The 19197-nt window shown below is 41.1% G+C and overlaps 3 protein-coding genes across 4 annotated transcripts; 1 reads left to right on the forward strand and 2 right to left on the reverse strand.

The window, feature by feature from the left end:
• Nucleotides 1–624: 624 nt before the first annotated feature.
• Nucleotides 625–3416, reverse strand: spi1a (Spi-1 proto-oncogene a). 2 transcript variants are annotated; one of them, XM_063481064.1, is made up of 5 exons: nt 3285–3416; nt 2726–2819; nt 2478–2650; nt 1293–1425; nt 625–1195 (listed from the first exon to the last, which is right to left on the reverse strand). In XM_063481064.1, exons 1-5 carry the CDS (start codon nt 3309–3311, stop codon nt 885–887), a joined length of 738 nt encoding a protein of 245 aa, XP_063337134.1. In that variant the 5' UTR covers nt 3312–3416; the 3' UTR covers nt 625–884. The 2 variants fall into 2 exon arrangements, with proteins under 2 accessions (XP_063337134.1, XP_063337133.1); XM_063481063.1 differs by having other exon boundaries at nt 1293–1458.
• A 1089-nt stretch (nt 3417–4505) lies between these two features.
• Nucleotides 4506–7325, forward strand: tmem276a (transmembrane protein 276a). Its single transcript, XM_063481065.1, has 4 exons — nt 4506–5209; nt 5634–5747; nt 5844–5981; nt 6118–7325. The coding sequence occupies exons 1-4, from the start codon at nt 4807–4809 to the stop codon at nt 6363–6365; spliced, it is 903 nt and encodes a 300-aa protein (XP_063337135.1). The 5' UTR covers nt 4506–4806; the 3' UTR covers nt 6366–7325.
• Nucleotides 7326–11542: 4217 nt separating this feature from the next.
• On the reverse strand, nt 11543–12860 carry fibina (fin bud initiation factor a). The gene has a single exon (XM_063481066.1). It carries the CDS (start codon nt 12633–12635, stop codon nt 12006–12008), a length of 630 nt encoding a protein of 209 aa, XP_063337136.1. The 5' UTR covers nt 12636–12860; the 3' UTR covers nt 11543–12005.
• Between the last annotated feature and the right edge of the window lie 6337 nt (nt 12861–19197).

A 19197-nucleotide genomic window follows, 5' to 3' on the forward strand; every position in this document is an offset into this window, starting at 1 on the left:
TGTCGAGTGCATTTGAAATTTGCACCGAAACAATGCTTGGACTCTGATTGGCTGGTGAAATAACGTCAGCGGAAATAGCTGTGGAGCGGAACCAGAGAACTTGTAAAATAAAAGCTTATGCTGTACGCGGAACATCTCCCACTTGTCCAAACTGCGGGGCTGCAGCAGTCTCCAGCAAGAGGTAAATGGGGATATATTGCTTTAATGATTCATACAACGGTGTTTGAAATGTCTGTAACAAACAAAACAAAACAAAGAAAAATAAAAGTCATTCCTCTTAAATAGCCAGGTATAAGGACTGGACTGACGAGTGAAGAAAAAGCTTTTGTCCAAAGAATGACGTTACATAGATACAGACTAAATACACCTTTATAATTTACTCGCAGGTCATTTCGTAGCAACTATTGTACTTAATTTTTTTGCACGAAGAGTGTTGTTGCGTCACCTATTTAATTTACTATTCTAATGAGTTCTCTATCTTTCCAGAGAAGGAAAGCTCTGTTCTGCCTTTTTAACAAAGCTAGGAAAATTTTTTATTTTAAGGAGTAAAACACATTTTTTGTTTGTTCAAAGACAGACCCAGTTCATTTGAATAATTTGACAAAAATAGCAGAGGATTATATTTATTTACACGCATTCAGAAAATTACAATATGCATTTTTAAAACATTTCTTTGCAGCTGTCACTGATCTTTTACTCTTAGTTTTGTTCTTATTCACCCATAATTTGAGTTTAAAATTAAGCTGTTTATATAGACATTAGCAAATGTCACAGATTACAAATAAATAAGGAAGGAAACATGGTAGAAAAACAAACTGAAATTGTAAATCTACAGACAAAATTTGAGTAGTTTAGCATGATTAAAGGCAGCGTTTGTTCCCTTGTCATTGAGGGTACTGACGTGAATATAAGTTTCTCAACACATTCTCACTGAACTGGTAGGTTAGCTTCTTCTTCACTTTTTTAATCTCTCCGGTTTTACCATAGTTTCTCAGAGCTCGAGCCATTTTCTGGTAGGTCATTTTTTTGCGGTTTCCTTTCTGAATACCCCAGTGGCTCGCCAGGGCTTCCTTGTGTTTGGTGGAGAACTGGAAGATGCCCTTGTCCTGGTCCACCCACCAGATACTCTCACTCATGTCGCCGTTTCTTAGCATGTCCAGGAGGAACTGGTACAGACGGATTTTCTTCTTGTTGTCTGGAGTGGAAAGTATAAGAATTGCTAAAGCAGTTTTAATCAGTTTTTCAAGGTTTATGACTGAATGTAAGAAAAAAAGAGGTTTGAAAATACCCACTAGTGTCTCTCCTGAAGGAAGAAGGGTTATGACCTTCATATTCATCCTCGCCCTCTGATACCTCAAGCGGTGGACTGATTCCTCTCTGGTCCTCCTCTGAGTAGTACTGTCCAGGTGAGGCTGAAGGCGGGTACTGGTAGCACAGGGGTGAGGTGTAATATGGGATCTTTAGGGGAAATTTAAAGCATGTTTATGCACAGAAGTGACAGACCGGGCAACTTTTTTTGTTTTGCAGTTATTCATCACCTGACATTTTCATTTAAACTCAGTCATTGTGTTAAAAGAGGAAGTTGCCCTGCCAGAATTAGAATTCAGTGCTCAGCAGTACCCAACAGTGCAGATGACATTTCAGAGGAAATATCCCAGACTGTCCACATCATGTTCTGTATTTGTGTAGATAAAATCACATTATAATCTTCTAAATCCCCGATTCAGTTCACAGCAGCACAGTTTGTTTTCATTTCTTGGCAGCAGTTGAATGATTCTGAAAGTCAGGAGCATGTACAGTTTATATACACAGTTATGTGTGAAATGGCTAATCCATTTGTTGATTAATCTGTCAACTAAATATGTTAATTACAAGTGTGTAGTAGAAAAATGCCAAATATTGTCTGGTCTTCTTGGCCTGTGATTCTGCTTGGAGTATAGAAAATTGTTATAGGCAATTTTCTGACATTATGTAGGATTCATAGTGAACATGACCCTTACATGAGGTACATTTTAATGTCAAATCAATCAGAGTAAAGTCAAATAATTTACTGTTACTTCAGACACGGCTGTGTTCAAGACAGTGAGAATAATTACCAAAACCTTAGGGTTTTTTTTTTCTGGAGTTTCTTTTAATGTTTGAGGTCTTTTAAAAGACTCCAGTAAATGTCTTCTCCCTCAGGGAAGAAATAATGAGCAATCAGACTGATGTGAGTCACGCAGTGTAGTAACAGTTGAGTAAATGCTTTTTTCATCACTGCCTAACATCACTGCTGCATGTTAATACCTCAATCGCAGTAAAACAAATTAAAAAAAAAACGGCAGTACACTTAAAAGCATTTCTCTACGTTAGAATAGTAGCTTGGGCAGTGAATGTATCTAATAGAAGGGGGTTCGATACTTGTCAGGCCACTTGTCAGTAATTCCAGTCACATCAATAAGAACTGTGTTTGTTCAAGCTACCATACATGGACTTACTTGTGGTGATGCAGACAGAGGAACGAGTGGAGGATCAAGTTGGAGGTACAGTGACTCACTGCCATACCGGTAGGGTGGTATCAGCTGTGGGGGAGACACGGCCTGAAGCTCCGTGAGGGGATTCTCAAAGTCTGACGCCTGGACCCGCTCAGATTGGAAGGTCCATCTACGTTCTGAAAAGTGACCGAGGTTTAAGCACATGGCCGTATGATGAGTCACCTTCTAACACTGAAATCCAGTCTACGAACCATCGCAAATCTCCCCCACGCCGGTGAGGTAGGGGTACAGCTCCACAGACGGTCGATAGTTCTCTGCCTCATTTGCAATAACCTCCTCTGAAGCCTTTTGGGGGGGAAATATGAGATGTTGTTTCTGAAAAATTTAAAGTTTGAGTCTCTTTGTTTTTCCAAAATGTTTTCAGTTATGATCTTCAGTTATTACTCATTGCTTTTAGAAGAACATAAAACAGACAAAAACAATAAAATCAACTGAATAGAGCAGGAGTGCAGATTATATACTGGACTTTACCTCATGTTAATGGCTAAAATGCAGTGAAATAAGTATATCCTGTTTAAACACAAACAAAAATCATCTTTGCAGACATTAATAACAAATAAAATACCACCCCCAGTGTCTTAAAGCTCTACTTTGGTCACTAGAATAACCTTCAAAAGGTAACTGAAAACTCAATCTAACAGAAACCCACATGGAAAAAAAATACCTTCATGATGTCGCAAACTGAAATCAAAGCCTTATCTCCTGGTGTATGACATATACATGGTAAAAAATCAAAAGAGATCCACTTACAGATGATATAACATAGCCATCCATCATGTAAACAAGGCTTCATGAGCTTCTTGGTTCTTTAAGCTTGTGGTAATTTTTAACTTTTTCTTATTGCTTCACCGATAAATACGGAGTGTCGCCAGGCACTGACTGCAGCACGCAAATGGGAACTGAAAGTGAGAAATAAGCTGGAACATATACAGTCTGCATTCATATCCAGTTGCTAGATTCATATGGTGAGTTAGTTCCTGATGGCCATGCACCATGTTTACATGCATTTATTAAAAGTCTAAAGCCCAGCGTGCTTTTTTGTGTGTGTTATAGCACACTCTGAGTGCAAAACATCTCCACATGTCTGTGAAAACATTCACACCCTTAAAGAAGATGCAGTGAGAGGAGAATGTTAACACATATTAAATGAGGAGCCCTTCCCTGCTTCAACTCTTCTCTCTCATCAGTTCAACTGATGTGATTAGAGAGACATTAACTCTAATCTTTGCACTCATTCCTAACATGATTAAACTTAAAGAGAATGCGACACTTATGTCATTTAACACATCATAATTGAATAGGAAAGCAGGCTTTATGAGATTCTACCTCTCAATTACAATGAGTATGATTTATTCACACTGGAATTTTTTTTAATCGCTACTGCAGGCAGCAGTCGAAACCAAAAGTGAAGTTTGGACCAGGCTTGTTCCTCTTTTTGTTTGGCATTATGGTTTCAATTGAGGAAGTTCTGACCATGAGATGAAACCAGTGAAAAAAAGACAGAAAGAGCTGGACTCACTTTGTCCCTGTAACTTGTCTACGTTTTTATACATACAACACTGAGATTTTTACAACCACCTTCTGACTTTTTTTTTCTGGCATGGAGGTGGATTTTTATGACTTCTTTTAAAATAATCGAATGAGTCAAACATTATTACGCTGTGCTTTGACATCTTTGCCTCTGTTTTAATGGAAACTTACCAGAGGCAATCTGCTGGCTGTGATGAAACTGTTTCCTGTGAGCACACCACACGGAGAAAAGCAGGTTGTTTGTCTGCATTTTTGTGTTTCACGGAACACATCAGCTGAGGTGCCTTGAGACATGGTCTATTAAAAGACAGCAAAGGTTCCTTTATTTTGTTTAACCCCAGAAAATCGTGTTTATGACGACTGCAAACCGTGACCCACGGTGCGTAAAGTGCAGGTCTGGGGCTTCTCGTGCTTTCAAATATTTGCTCTGTCTCCATCTACTGGAAAGAAACGTTGAACTGGCCAGTATCTAGGCTAGACTGAGTTCAGAGGCATAGAGGAGACAACCAAAATAGCACATCGAGGCCCAAATCTATTTATCCTCCGCCCCCGAATATGGCTCTTTTAGGGGATGCTTGACAAATTAGAGAAATGAGGGCTTCGCCGATTTATCAGCATTTCCGATTTCCACGTATTGCCAAATTTCCTCCCCACCTTAGACACTGACAGCAGCAGCAGCCAGGAGCGGAGTCCCGCTGTCCCGTGGAAATATCACGGCACCGAGGCGAGATACGCATGGAACATGGCTGCTATGAGGACTTTAACCGTGGCAGGTCTGTTTTTGGCTTTTTGCGCTTTGGGACTGATCGCGGTGGCGATCAGCACCGACAACTGGTACGAGACTGACGCCAGGAGGCACCGGGAACGCTGCAAGAATTACTCAAACAAAAGAAACGACCCCGGCTACATTTACATCTCCAACAACAACCTTCCGCTTCGGATGCTGCCAAAGGAGAAAAACGTTGAAAGAAAGGGCTCCAGTGTCAGCGGTGAAATGCTGCTGCGGGCTAAGCGGCACTTCTTGCCTCCTGCCCCGGCAATGGAGTCTCTCTGCAGTCGGCATTTCAACTCCACCGTCACCGGACTGTGGAGAAAGTGCCACAGAGAAGGGTTTGACTTGGAGACGGAGGATTTGATCTTTAAAGGTTTGGTGTCGGGCTTCGTGTTTTTGTGCTGTAACGTGTTTGTTTCGGAAGCTTTGTGTCGAGTGGCAGCCGCTGTCGGTAACAATACTTTGTGCACGAATGCGCTATCCAAGGTGCTGATGCTGCGCAAAGACCCTCGAGGCCTACGCAGTATCGCACGGAGTACAGTTACAATGCGATCGACGTGCTGTTTTTTTCTCTCTCCCCAGCACAAAAGGGCAGCCTGTAGTAACAGAAGCCTCGGGATGCGTACAATAAGCTACTCCACAGTGGTGTGGGTGGATGGGTGGGCGGTGGTGGTGGAGGGGGGCTGGGTGCGTATTTTTGGGAGGTGGGGGGTGGCAGGAGCGAGCCTTGTGATATCCTCTTCATCTCGTCTCAGTGCTAATGTGAGACATCCTTTTTGTGTTGTTTACATCCACAGGATTGGTTCCACGCTGCACACCAATAAAATACTACTACTCATCATCAGAGCTCCCCAGAAATCTGCCAATCAATCTGACGAAGACAATAAGGCAGGATGAGTGGCACGCGCTTCGTGAGTTACCTTTTTTTTAATCTGATGAATTAATGTAGAAAAACTGAGCACGCCCCCTGACATACACGGTGTTTTCTGCTGTGCCCTTTTTTGCAGATCTCCAGAGGATGACTGCCAGTTTCATAGGAATGGCCATATCCATCATCATGTTCGGCTGGATCATAGGCGCTCTGGGCTGCTGTCAAGACCACGATCTGATGCAGTATGTCGCCGGACTTCTCTTCCTCATGGGAGGTAAGAAGTTCTTTACATAAAGAGCATTGCCCCGACTCACCGCAGAGGGGCGGTGTGGTCTTTATTAACCGTGGCGCATCAAAAGGGGGGGGATCAAATCGGGTTGCTGACTTGTTTCATCCTCGCTCTCTGGCAGGGACGTGCTGCATAATCTCCCTTTGCACGTGTGTGGCCGGAATCAACTTTGAACTGTCCCGCTATCCGCGCTACATGTTTGGCATACCAGAGGACATCAGTCACGGTTACGGCTGGTCCATGTTTTGTGCGTGGGGTGGACTGGGCCTCACATTGCTGGCTGGCTTCCTGTGCACACTCGCTCCCTCCCTCTACCCCCCACAGACCAGTGCGGTGCACAAGCCCAGACAGGAGAACGGCTGTGTGTGACAGGCCGCGGGCATACCAAACAGACACCTGTCTCATCTGTGAAACAGTGACGAGCCCTGTTCCAGAGACAGCTTCACCCAGGGACTCAGAGAGAAGAGAAAGCCTTCACTTAGCCAGGCACAGAGAAAGCATGGGACACTTGCTCGCACTCACATGGGAAATGATAAAGAGGTGACATTTGACTGAAGACGGTTTCAGTTTCTCTGGTGCTTTTTGATTTTTTTCTTCTGTCCCTCTTTATGAATAAACTGTTGAGTGTCATTGCTTGCTCTTCAAGAGGAGAATATAACAATTTCTTCTTGTAAAATCTGCTAGTTTGAGAAGAAAAACAGAATAAAAAAGAGAAAAAGATGCACTGGCAGGAGGTCAATAGCACAACTTTCAAATGGGAACTGAAGATCAAACCATGGACTTGTAATTCACATTTCAAAGGGCAACTGTGTATCATTATGTACCCATTCAAAACAAGATATGTACATGTACTTTATGAATTGTATGTATGCAGATGCATTTGTGTTTATTCAAGGAAAAAAAATAATGAGCATTAGACCAAACTGTGTTTGAGGGAAGTGTTTTGTTGTTCTTGAGGTCTTACCCCTGTCGGAATATTTTTGAAAAATAAAAGAGCCATGCAAAAGTATTTTTTCCTCCACCCTCATGTAATGCACTGAACAGACATCATATAAAAACAAAACAAAAGCAAAAAAAACCTTTGTGGTTGTCTTATGTCTTAACATGTGTTCACCGTTATGCCAGCAGGCAGAAGAGGCCTGCTAACCGAGTCCAAGCGTTTACAGCATTGTTTTAAAACTGCAGCTGAATTTATTTCTCTTGGTGTTACGAGGAGCTGTTTGCAGGCCACCGTTTTATGCAACCACTTCTAAACGCTTAAATGTGCAAATGTCAGTGGCCAAAATGTGCGTTAGTGACCAAAACTGAGTGACAAAACTGACAGAAATAAATCAGTCCATATTAAATAGAACATGAAAGTGAAGTCATTTTTTTCCGCCCGCACACTTCAGTGGAAATTAAATCTATGTTTATAAACATCAGGGCCACATAAAATGAGGAATGTCCGGATAACTTCATCCAAAGCTCTTGGATCACAACATGCTGACAATTCACAGATTAACACACTGATGTTGCTGATAATTTTTCAAGGTTTTTTTCATGCATAGTAGTTTTAAGAAAAAAATTAATCTTTCTGACAGCTAATTCAAATATTGGCTTCACTCATTTCCTGAACTTTCTCTGCTCATCGGTACTATTCTTTTGCTCAAATTGTGGCAATCTTCATCTGCAGTCTTCAAATAAATCCCTGTTGTTGATTAGGCACAGTGTTTGTTTACTTAAGGCACTGGAGATTTAAGTAAACAAACACTCTACATCATAAATGAACAAAATATATTTAGTGATAAAATCATTTGCTAAAGGATGCACAGACTCTCTTAGTGGACCGTTAATTCATTGCAAAGAGCTCCTTTTTATTCTGTTAACAGCCCCTGGAAACATGAAAACATTTTTCATGTAAACAAACAGTAGTCCTCTGTTGTAAATGTATCTAACTGTTCAAACGAATTGTGAAGACTGGTTTGTTTTGCAGTGTTACAGTGTCTGGTATCAATGATACAAAGGACTGTGTGGTTAATGAGGAGGAATCATACATGTCCTACATGTGCCCACATCATTAAAAAGTCATCCGGTGCTGTAGGTGGTCTAATTATGCTACATACCCATGGCTCGTTGGCTAAAGTGCATTCAGTTCCTTGAACCTTAAGTATGCTTTGCATTAAAAACCCCAATCTGAAAAAGTGACTAATACCATGTCAGATAAGTGGAGTAAAAAGCGTGTATGCTTTTCTCTATATAAGGTCATATGGGACTCTGTGGAGTCTTGTGAAAAGAAAAGCTAAATGCAGTCCAAGATTCAGTAGCTTGTAGCTCACTTTTCTTTACAGCGTGGCTTCAGTTCACTGAGGGACTCATTTATGCACAGCTCTCTTAAGGTCCTATCACAGCATTTCAAACAGGTTGAGGTCTGGACTTTGGGCCATTGCAACGTCTTTGTTCAGCCATTCTGTTGAAGATTTGCTGCTGTGTTTGGGATCATCGACCTGTTACATGATGCAGTTTTACACCAAGCTTTAACTGTCAGACAGATGGCCTCACATTTGACTATACAGAAGAGTTCATTGTCGACTCATGACTGCAAAACAAGCCTAAATCATCACTTTTCCACCACCGTGCTTGACAGTTAGTATTAAGTGTTCGCTCCGGGATGAGTGCTGTGTATTATGGCCAAGCATCTCCACTTTGGTCCTGTCTGTCTGTTCCAGAAGCCTTTTATTTTGTTCAGATGCAGTTTTGCAATCCAAAGCTGTGCCGTCATGTTTTTTTCAGAGAGAAGAGGCTTTCTCCTAGCAACCATTCCAAACAAACCACAGTTGTTTTCCTGATTGTAATATTCATGAACTTTTACATTTAACATGCTAACTGAGGCCTGCAGATTCTGAGATGTAGCTCTTGTTTTGTTTTTGGCAGTTTCTCCGAGCATTGCACAGTCTGAGCTTGAAGTGTCTTGAAAGCTTTCCACATGTGTATAATCTTCCTCACTGCACAATAATGAACTTCAAATTGTTTGGAAATGGCCTCATAACTCATCTCAAATTGATGGACAGGAACAGTTCTTGGTATTCCATTAACACCTACCTGAATGCTGCAGACATCAAACTGCCAAAACATCTGGTTTTACAAGTGTGCTCACACATACAGATGATTAATTAATCAAGTGCATTTAATTAGTAGCACCTCACTGTGCCTTACTCTTTGAATTTCAATGGAAGCAGTAAGAGTGTACTTAGTTTTCCATAGGCCTGTATGCTGAAAGTAGCAAGGACTATTTACTAAAGTACAGTTTGAAGGCCATTGTACTTAAATGTTGGTATTTTATTCTGGTTTATACTAAAATATATTTTGGAAAAAATATTGTACTTTCTATTTCTCATCAATTAAGTAATGAATTCACAAATATAAAAAATAAGACAGACTGATATACATAAATAGTTATAGTTGATCACCAGCTACTATAGAGTAAGGAATCAACTTTTCCACTTACACCAAAGTAATGCTTTTCCATTGCAATTAAGCAGTGAAAGAGGTCATCCGTCACTTCTGAATGGGCTATTCTGCATTTTGTTTTCTTTAACAATACTTCCTATACTAAAGTTAATTTTAAATGTAGGATTTTTGCTTACATCCCTGCATACCACACTGGTATTAGTGTTTATTTTTTACTGAAGTTAAAGCTCTGACTTCTTTTCCTCTTTGACTTAGTTATGTTGTCTTGTTACATCAGCAACATTTGTTAAGGATGTAAATTAATTCTGCTCCTGAGTATGTAAAAGGGGGGGGGGGGGGGGGGGGGGGGGGTTGGCCTTCAACACAGCAATCTGAAAAAAAAAAAAATCTTATCTCAAGGTTCACTTTCCTGCTCTTTCAAGAGCTTCCAACCGTATCTCATGGTCTTTAGCAGAAGGCAAACTTTGCTCAGTGGGAAATTTCTCTGTTGTCATGGAGCTGGTCCACTGAGATGTGTTAAAAAACTTGAGAAGTTAAACCGTATCTCTATTTTTATTGAACAAGAGCTTCTTAAAAGAGCGTCAGATGCATTTGATTCATATTAAAACTATCAGTCGTTTCATTGCAGTAATAATAACGGTAAGACTAGTAGCAGATGGAGCACTTAACAAATCTCTCCTTTCTAACAATAGCACCCCAGAGGCCTGTCATTTTTGGGTCAGAGTAGTTTCAGGTCGAATTCTGGTCTGCATTCTTGACCTTTCTTTGTTTTTTCTTAAGGAGAATAAATTCTTCAACAGCATGCTTAACGCTCGGGCAGTCGTGCCTCTAAGCAGTGTGGATCTGAATCTAATCTTGCGGGAAAAAAATATTTTCCTATAGGTGGATTTATATCAGTTGAGCCAAAAAAGACAAATTAACTATGATGGGCAGGTTGCTTATGAGAGGTTTTGCGAATAGCTCCACTTTTACTAACACAGTGGAAATTTTGTCCAAATGTTTTAATCAAATCTTGGAGCCCCGTACTGTGCCCCTGGAAATTAAGAGCTGTATAGACATATAGGGTTTCTCAGGAGCTCCTGCAGGTCTGGGTTTTTGCTGTGCTGGTCTGCACTGTGCTAAGAAAGAAAGAGCTGTTTTTTTAAAAAGGGGTCCCTCAGGGGAAGCTGGACTGTGAGGAAAACCAGACAGAGGAAATCACACCCAGTTGCGCCCATTGCAGCCCATCTGGCTCACTCACATCTGCATAGACATTATCTCTGTTAACAAAAAAAAGTAAGAAAGAAAAAAAGTGGGCATGCTTGTAGCTGTTACTTTGTGGTTGTTGCAGACGTTGGCTGGAATAAGAACATTTTACGGTAGTCAGAGAGAGAAAATACAGAGATTACCACCAAAGGCATTTGTGATATTAAATCCAAGGCACTTCAAATGAAGACAGCCTAACAGATCTGTTTATGTGTGACCCTGTTAGCCAGGGTTAATGCTTATTTTGGAAATTCAAAACAATTTTCCATCCATAAACAGTGTCTCTGAAATAAACTCAAGACCAAAACAGGGCTTTTTTTATAGACATATAAACAACTTGCCAGTTAAAAGCCTATTTTTAGTAAAAATGACATAATCCAAAACAGCTCAGAGTTTAAACACAGTAACATTTCATATCAACCTCGAACTGCGTGGATTATGACAGACAAAAGACTAGATAATGATGACAGTGACGGCCTTTGAAGAAGCATATTTCATACTCGAGCAGATTACTTCCAGATGGAAGTGGGAGGCAGTGACAGACTTCAGACGCCAATTAACCACGGCCACTTGAAGGGACAGTCGAGCCTGCCACTTGTAGTGCCAACAGCAAACACGGTGATGTCAAGACATGAGGGAGGAGGAGGGTCACATGAAAGTGATGAAAGTGAAAAAAATTGCAATTTCAAAGATTTCGAGTTCCTATTGCAAATCGCAAATTTTAAAGGATGGGAGACGTCTCACATTGGTCTCAGGGCAAGCAGGAAAAGCATGAAAAAGAAAATACCTGAAAGTCCTGATGTGGTGAGAAGAATGAAGAACATTTTGTCTTGCTTGAAAGAAAGGGGGAAATATCAGATATTTAATATTTATTTGATCAGTTATGACAACCTAACGGCGTGAACAGCATAGTTAAAATCATACAGAGTTACATATTTTACTGACAATAAATCCATTTTGGGGGGGGGGGGGGGGGGGGGTTGTTTTCACACTCTCTCCTGGATAACATTTCTCCTCTGGGGTGGCACTGAGGGTTCCTTGCAGACATAACTTATGCCCACATTTCTTTGTTCCCTCCTGATTCAGAGGAATGTGCTAATATTTTTGTTAGAGCTCCTTCAGTGACACAGCTCCAAGGAATGGGAACAACCAAAGGTCAGAGAAGTTCAAATGCTTAAGAAGGATATTCATAAGCCACAATAAACTTTCCAGTTGGTTAATGAACTGGAGCGTCCTCTCTCTCTCTTTTTCTCAGTCTCTCGCTCTCTCTTTCATACACACATACACAAACACACACTTAAAGCTACCACAGCCCCACTAAGAACCAGCATTAAGATACTCAGTCTTTAGGCGGCTCAGCCTGGTACCATGACTGCGAATGATGAGAGACAGCAGCTCATGTTTATCTTTCAGGCCCAGCGAGATGTCGGTGGTTTCCCTCAGAGCGATCCTAATGTCACCCACTTGCTTCACCACATGCCCGTTCAGCTGTTGCTCTTCCCTTAGCTCAGTCTCTTGACTTTGTTTAAACTTCACCTCCAGCTCCACCAGGGACTTGTCCACGTTTGAAAAAGCCTCGCCGATCTGGGAGATCTCCCGCCGGAGGAACTTTCCGTAGCTGTCCTCTCCGTCCAGATCCTGGGCCACAGTCCGGCCGATGCCCTCGAGCAGGCGCGCCGAGTCCTCCGCCTGCAGCTTCGTGAGGACGAAGTCCTCCCTCACCACAGAGTCACTGTCCTCTAAGGCCGCGCATGGATACACGTCTGAAAATTTAAACAACATCTGGCACTTCTCGGGATCTTCTGTCTCCTCGTAATCTCCATCCGGGACGAAGAAGTGATGGAAAGTGCCATTGGAGATCTCGGGCTGCAGGGGCCCAGTGTAGACTGCCGAGCAAACTGGCAGAGATGTGACGATGATGAGCAGCAGTGGGACGGGATCCATCATGCACCTCCTCTCTCTCTCCAGCGAACAGCATCTGGACTGGCAGCCGGATTCAGCGCGGAGTTTTCATCCCGACTCATATTACACAGTCCCCGTCACCTAAAAGGCGCAGACTGCCTGTTTTAAGGCAGAAGGGCCCCTCTGTGGTGGCTCCAGGGTCAGGCAAAGCGCGCAGTACCAGTGCAGACTCATGCGGTTGATCTTTGAGCGTCTGTGTTTCCGACCGCAGAATTTTAAGGCATGGTTCACAGCAGAAAAATATCTTTGGGTGGAAAATAAGCATTCCGTCAGTCATATCTAGAATAAGTGGTTTTTCTACAGCGTGTTTTGTGCATTATGCTCTATGATTTACAAATATAACCTCGTATTTAACAGTTATTTGCAATCAATCATGTATCAGCAGTCTGGTTTGCATTTTCATTTTCCCCCTTTTGTTACAACCAGAAACCTTGCTAGACACTTTTCTGGGCATATTTACACTTTTAGGAAGAACATTTGCACACTGAGAAGCATAAACTTACACACGAGAACCATTAACCATTTATTGATTTGATTCTGACCCTTTTAATGCTCTTCTCTCAGGCCCTTGAGCCGCTACTAAGTGCATAGTGAACAGACGCTTTAAGATAAAGAGAAAGCATTGGCCATAAATGTAAGTGATTGTCATATGATTAGAAAAGGGTGCAGGTAAGTGTATTTTTGCAGCTCTTGTGAAGAGGAGTGCTTATTTCAATACAAGTGCATTCCCACTGTTTGCTTTTTGTCCTCTGTGGGGCGTTTTGGGGGCCTGAACATGATTTAAGATAAGATAAGATAACCTTTATTAGTCCCACACGTGGGAAATTTGTTTTGTCACAGCAGGAAGTGGACAGTGCAAAAGTTATGAAGCAAAAATTAGAATAAAATAAAATAAGAATAAATACAGTACACAACTGTACAGAATAGAGGGTCCAGGAAACGACAAGAGCAAGATTTTTGTGGGGAAAGTTGCATGTGATGTTTAGGTGTTTAGCTGGTTTTTACACGGATATAATACAGATACAGTTTTTTGTGGCAGCTGTTGGTAATAAGCCATAACATGCAAAATTGTTACATGTCTTAATTGCCTTTTTGGAAGCATGGAAACACCCATGGCATATAATAAGCAAAGCGTGGCTCATCAGCAAGAGGGTACAAAGTGCTTCCTTCTACATTCACAGTAACACTGTGCTGCTGAGAAATTGTGGGTTTTGGGATTCAGATGGATGTGACTTTGACATTTACTAACTAAAGGCCCTCCTCAATAGAACAAACCTCCTACAGGAGAATAATCTCACACACCACATGACAAATCCGGTGTCAGAAATATCAAAAGGAAAATGACAAAGAGCCAAATACAGCGATGGAGCATTAGACTTAAATTGGGTGAGCACACTCAAAAAAATAACTCTTTGAATGAACATAAAAAAAATCATGGAAAGAATTTCCACATAATTAAAATGGCTTTATTTTAGCATTATGCAATTCTGTTATTCCAACTTAATGCACTTGATTAATTAATGATGAATCAACTGTTTCACTACATTTGAGTCCAACCTAATTTAATTGAGTTGATCCAACCCATGCAAATTACGTTAGTGTGACAAAAATGCTTAATCGTAATAGAAAGCCATTTATTAATGTGGAAATCCTTTCCATGATTATTTTAAGTTCATTTAAAGAGTTATTTTTTGGAGTGTTCAACAGTCTAGAGTCTGGTTAACATAAAATGTTAGTGGATTTATCATAACTTCCACTCCATCCATCCTCTTATCTTTACCAGGGTTGCAGGGAGGCTGGGGCCTATCCCAGATGTGATGGGGTGAGAGTCAGAGTACTGGACAGGTCACCAGTCTGTCACAGAGAGACAAACAACCATTTGCACTCATGTTCACAGATATTTTAGAAATGCCAATTAACCTAACCCTAATTACTGCATGACTTTTAACTGTGGCAGGAAACCAGAGTACCCAGAGAGAACCCACTGCAAACTTGGCCAGATTGCAGATTTAAACCCAAGACCTTTTTGCTGCGAGGCGACAGTGCTAACTACTGTGCCACCGAGCTGTCACTATAGACTTCAAAAAATAGGGAAGCTATGATTACAAGGCTTGATATAGAATTTTCTGTACGTTTTTGTCCTTTACAGGTTAAACCACAATAAATAGTAAAGGCATATACATAGTGTGTGTATGGTTGTCTGTCTCTTCTAACCCCAGTGATTTTCCTGTGGTTTGAACTCTTGTGTGATCTTGTGAATTTCCAGCTAACTGGAATCTTAGTAGATTGTATCATGTCATCTCAACAAGAATAAATTAAGTTGCTGAATTTCATGCAGATCCTACATGATTTAATTACGTTCACCACAGAAACATGAAATTATTTTGTTCACATTACAAGCTTGAATTTTGTAAATGTAACAACCACGGGCACACTAGCAGGGGTGGGCAACATTTTTTAGAAATGTATTCACTAAAGTGAATGAAGAGCTGCATTTTGAACAAACTGAGTAGAAGCATTCTGTACATAATGCTCAACTCTATGAACTTTTGTGGGAAAAAGAATGAATTCTTAATTCAAAAACAAAAATCTTTGTGTTAGAAATTGTCTACTTTTCCTCAGTATGGTGTATTGTGGCACAAAACAATCCATTTAAAAGCTGTATCAATTTTATTTTTCACAATATAATTTTAACCTTTAGAATAAAGGTGCTGAAGTTTATTGCAGAAAAAACATTTGGATTACCCTGTGCTAAAATCAAGTCATAGGGCAGTACAGACTTGCTATAGTCAAAGACGTCATGGTCCATTAATTGGAGGCTGTGTTTTATAGATTTTTTTTTAATGCTAGCGGATGTTTAATTTCCCATTGAAGACATTAGGGGTCATATTGAGATAGCGCATGGGTCAGTTCTGGCCCTCTGGCTGTATGTTTCCTACATTTGCACTAGAGGTTACCTCCAGAACCCCCCTGTCTATACACTGATGGGTTAGAGCTGCTGTGGCGGTGGGGGGGCCCTCCAAATTAATATGTAGTTTTAATGTTGTGGCTGTGCCTCCATGGGGATAGGAGAGTCTCCAACAGATTTAGTAGTTAATGCATTTTTATTATATTTTCAGACTGCGAGAATATAGTGAGCAGTGAGCACTCACTCTGATGACTTTAGTCAGGTGATTAAATTACTGATAAAGGGAGAGTCCCCTGGGCTTCGATCCCCTCTAATGCACATCCTGTCCAAGATAATTGCATCATCACCGGGTGGTCTCAAATATGGCTCACAGCTTGTCAGCAATAGTCACCCAAACTGGAAACATATGGTGAGTTGTAAACACAAGGCTGGAAATGTCTTGTTTGGTCCTGTGTTTGATCCATATAGTATTTGCTATAGAGGGGATGCATTTTTGTTACTAAACAATGAGGTAGAGCGGTTGGAAATGCTTTTTTTTTGTTTTTTTTGTTTTTTACAATAATACAAAACAGACTGGATTTATTCATGAAATAGGACCATGCAAAAATATTCAGTGAGCTCTAAATTTGCAGTATTTCACATTCAGCATGCAGGAGTTGCTGTTCCTTCACTTGCCTTTCTTGACTGACACCAACAAGCAGTTTAGAGCAGCAGGATAAAAGCAGGATTTATAGGATTTGTCAACAGGAAGGATATAGGTCAGCAAGATGTAAGCTGACAGCAGCAGCAAACAAAACCAAAAAAATAAAAAAAAGGTAGGAAAACAACAGTTGAATAGAGATTGGGGTTACTCTTATGGACAGAAATGGACTGATGGAAAAGTGGGAACACAGGAGGGGACAACTGCTGCAGAAAGAGGTAATGGGCTTTTCTGCATTCTGTTTTTTTATTTAATAATTAATGCTAACACAGTCTAGGCTCCTTCTAAGAGTATCAGTAAGCCATGTCAGCATACATAATGGGAGTATTACAGTCAGGTTTCCCTCTCTATAATGTTAAAGCATCTCCTAAAACCTTGTGGCAAGGCAGACTGATGCTTGGATAAAGAGGATGATTAATCAGAAGCAGATGTGCTGTTTAGTCAGAAAACTCACGTTTGAGATGATTTATGGCCCCAGAAAAATATAGTTAGAGTTCCCCACAGTTATGTCACATATAGAAATTAGGGAGCCCATACAGGTGGATGTTGAGGTGGTGGAGGGGCTGACACAGCTGGTGTCATTATAGGGCAACAGTGGCAAAGAGATTGAACGTTTGGAGCTTAAATGCACCCCAAAAGTGGGGTGGGGATGATGGGAGGGGAAAGAGATATGATGTATATGACACAGTGCAGCTTGAGATGACTGGTTGAACTAGCTCACAGGCCTCCCTCCAGATTTAGCTCATTGCTATAACTGTTCTAATGCAGGGATTTCCCATCTGGGATGATAAATGAAGTGTATTCTATCTCATCTTAGTCTTCATGGAAATATGTTTCAATTGCACTTTGAAATACATGTCAGAAATGCTACAAATGCACATGTTTTTCATTTCCCGTCAGCTCTGGGTCATCGGAGTGTTGCTTGTTTGTTTGAAACTGCTGTTGCACTTCTGAACACACTGCTGAATGAGGGAAACAAGCAGAGACAGCTTGAGGCTTCTCGGCATGCAGGCCCTCTCTGTTTCTTCTTAAGTCACACACCTGAATAAATACAGCGTCTCTCAATATAAACACGAACAGAATAAACTGTCCAGCTCGCAGAGGCAGAGCGGGGTACCATGGGGTAAAATAAAGCCGCCCAAAAGCAGATGTAACAACACATGCAGAAACAAATATAATTTAGTAGAGTTGGAAGGGATGTTCTTGTTGATCCACTATTGTTGACTTTGTGAGTGTGTACGTGTGCATGTGAATAAGAAGGCCCAGAGTCTATTGTTTCTAGCAGATCCCTATTTGATGGTGATGGGCTTCCTCATGGTGCATAGGTCGAGGCCCTGCGGGCTGCGTGGGAGACTGCAGAAACAGCGAGCTGACTCACTGTGAGACTGTGAGTCAGCTCGCTGTTAATGACTTCATGCTCATTTCATTCCATCAAAAGGATTATTTTGATGTGATCATTCATATCAGGTTCATGCTCACATGTTTTATTAAAGCAGGGGATTTAAAACGATGACCTCCGCTAATCAGCAAAAAAGTTTCCAGAGCACCCAGAGAGGACAAACCTCAACGCAACCCTCTAAATCTCTCTATAGCTGCTTCAAATCTACACAGGACTCCCTTAGTCCAGAAAGCATGCGTGCCGGGTTAGGCAGTGATTCCAAATTGGCCACAGGTGTGGATGTGAGCATGAAGGGTTGTTTGTCTCCCTGTGTCAGGCCCGTGACAGTCCTGGTACCAATCTGGCCTCCGCAGCCTCTGGCTACAAACTTCACTCCTTTTGCAAACCAAACAGCCTCAAGCAGAAGTGGGTTATGAATCTTACTATTGTTAGCTGATTACTTAGCACGCCACCTTCTTGTCCAAACACGATCACTTGTGGCATCAAAAAACATGTTAGCAGCCAAATTGATGGATGACATTATGTGACTACATCTATTTGTTTTTATACAATCTATGAACTCCATAGCAGAGACTCAATAGAGTTACACCATAGTGGAGTAGGAGAGGGATTGGATTTGAGCCTGTGGAGACCTGTCTACTGTGAACTGGGATAGGCTCCAGCCCCTCTCACCGCCCTAGTTAGATGAAAGATTAATGAAGGACTGTTGCTGCAGTTCTGTGAGAAAAAATGCTATCTTTGGAGGACTGCATCAGACTGGCATTTTGGCCATATGCCCTTAAGTGTTTTTTCATTAAATATTCAAGAGAGGTAGTTTTGTAAAATGAGCTAAATTTGGCAGCAACATACAGGAAAACAAATCGGGGTGTTAAAAAAACCAAAAGTGCCAAACAGAAATGTAAGAAATTTTGGTGAAAAACTAAATAAATGTAACATTTCAAATGAAAAAAGGATTGTTTTATATCTCATGCTTCAGTAAAACAAGTTGGATCTTCATAAACACATGGGTAAGCCTTTCAGTCTTGAATGTGCACCACCACAGGACAATAAAGTGTTTGTTTCAAGCTGTGTTGGTTTGATTTTTGCAGATCACATGCCGAGTCAGATCAGTCAGATCTCACTGCAGCTGCAGTTGAAATTGATTAGCATCCAAAGCGTGAACTGTAAGGGGTTTGGGAATTAACCGTAAAGTCAAAAGGCTTTTCTCTGGCTTGCTATTCATCCCAGTTTGACAATCTTACAAGCAAAAAGAAGAAATCCACTGAAGCCAATCAAATAATTGTTAAATAATTGTCAGTAGCCCCAATAGACTATTAATATAACTACAAAACATGCCACTGTCAGCTTTCTTACATCAGCTGTAGCATTATGATCAGTAGAAGGGTTTATGCCTTTATGTTATGAACTGCGCATACTCATCACCGAAAGCAACAAGGTCACCAACCCATCTGTGATGAAGGACCATTAAATTATTAATTCACTGGAAATCCACCTGCTGAAGGTCACATTTATATTCAAAAGTCTAAACGAGGGAGATTTT

Source organism: Pelmatolapia mariae, linkage group LG7, assembly GCF_036321145.2.
Source record: "Pelmatolapia mariae isolate MD_Pm_ZW linkage group LG7, Pm_UMD_F_2, whole genome shotgun sequence".
Lineage (NCBI taxonomy): Eukaryota > Metazoa > Chordata > Actinopteri > Cichliformes > Cichlidae > Pelmatolapia > Pelmatolapia mariae.

Bases quoted from the DNA above. Each gene is read 5' to 3' on its own strand.
- spi1a (XM_063481063.1), bottom strand. From the start codon at position 3,311: ATGATGGATGGCTATGTTATATCATCT. The intron at 2,820-3,284 runs GTAAGTGGATCT...CCCCCCCAAAAG, and splicing joins ATGGCTATGTTATATCATCT to GCTTCAGAGGAGGTTATTGC. The intron at 1,196-1,292 runs GTGGGTATTTTC...TTTCCACTCCAG, and splicing joins TTCCTTCAGGAGAGACACTA to ACAACAAGAAGAAAATCCGT.
- tmem276a (XM_063481065.1), top strand. From the start codon at position 4,807: ATGGCTGCTATGAGGACTTTAACCGTGGCAGGTCTGTTTTTGGCTTTT. The intron at 5,210-5,633 runs GTTTGGTGTCGG...TTACATCCACAG, and splicing joins GGAGGATTTGATCTTTAAAG to GATTGGTTCCACGCTGCACA. The intron at 5,748-5,843 runs GTGAGTTACCTT...CCTTTTTTGCAG, and splicing joins GGATGAGTGGCACGCGCTTC to ATCTCCAGAGGATGACTGCC.
- fibina (XM_063481066.1), bottom strand. From the start codon at position 12,635: ATGATGGATCCCGTCCCACTGCTGCTCATCATCGTCACATCTCTGCCA.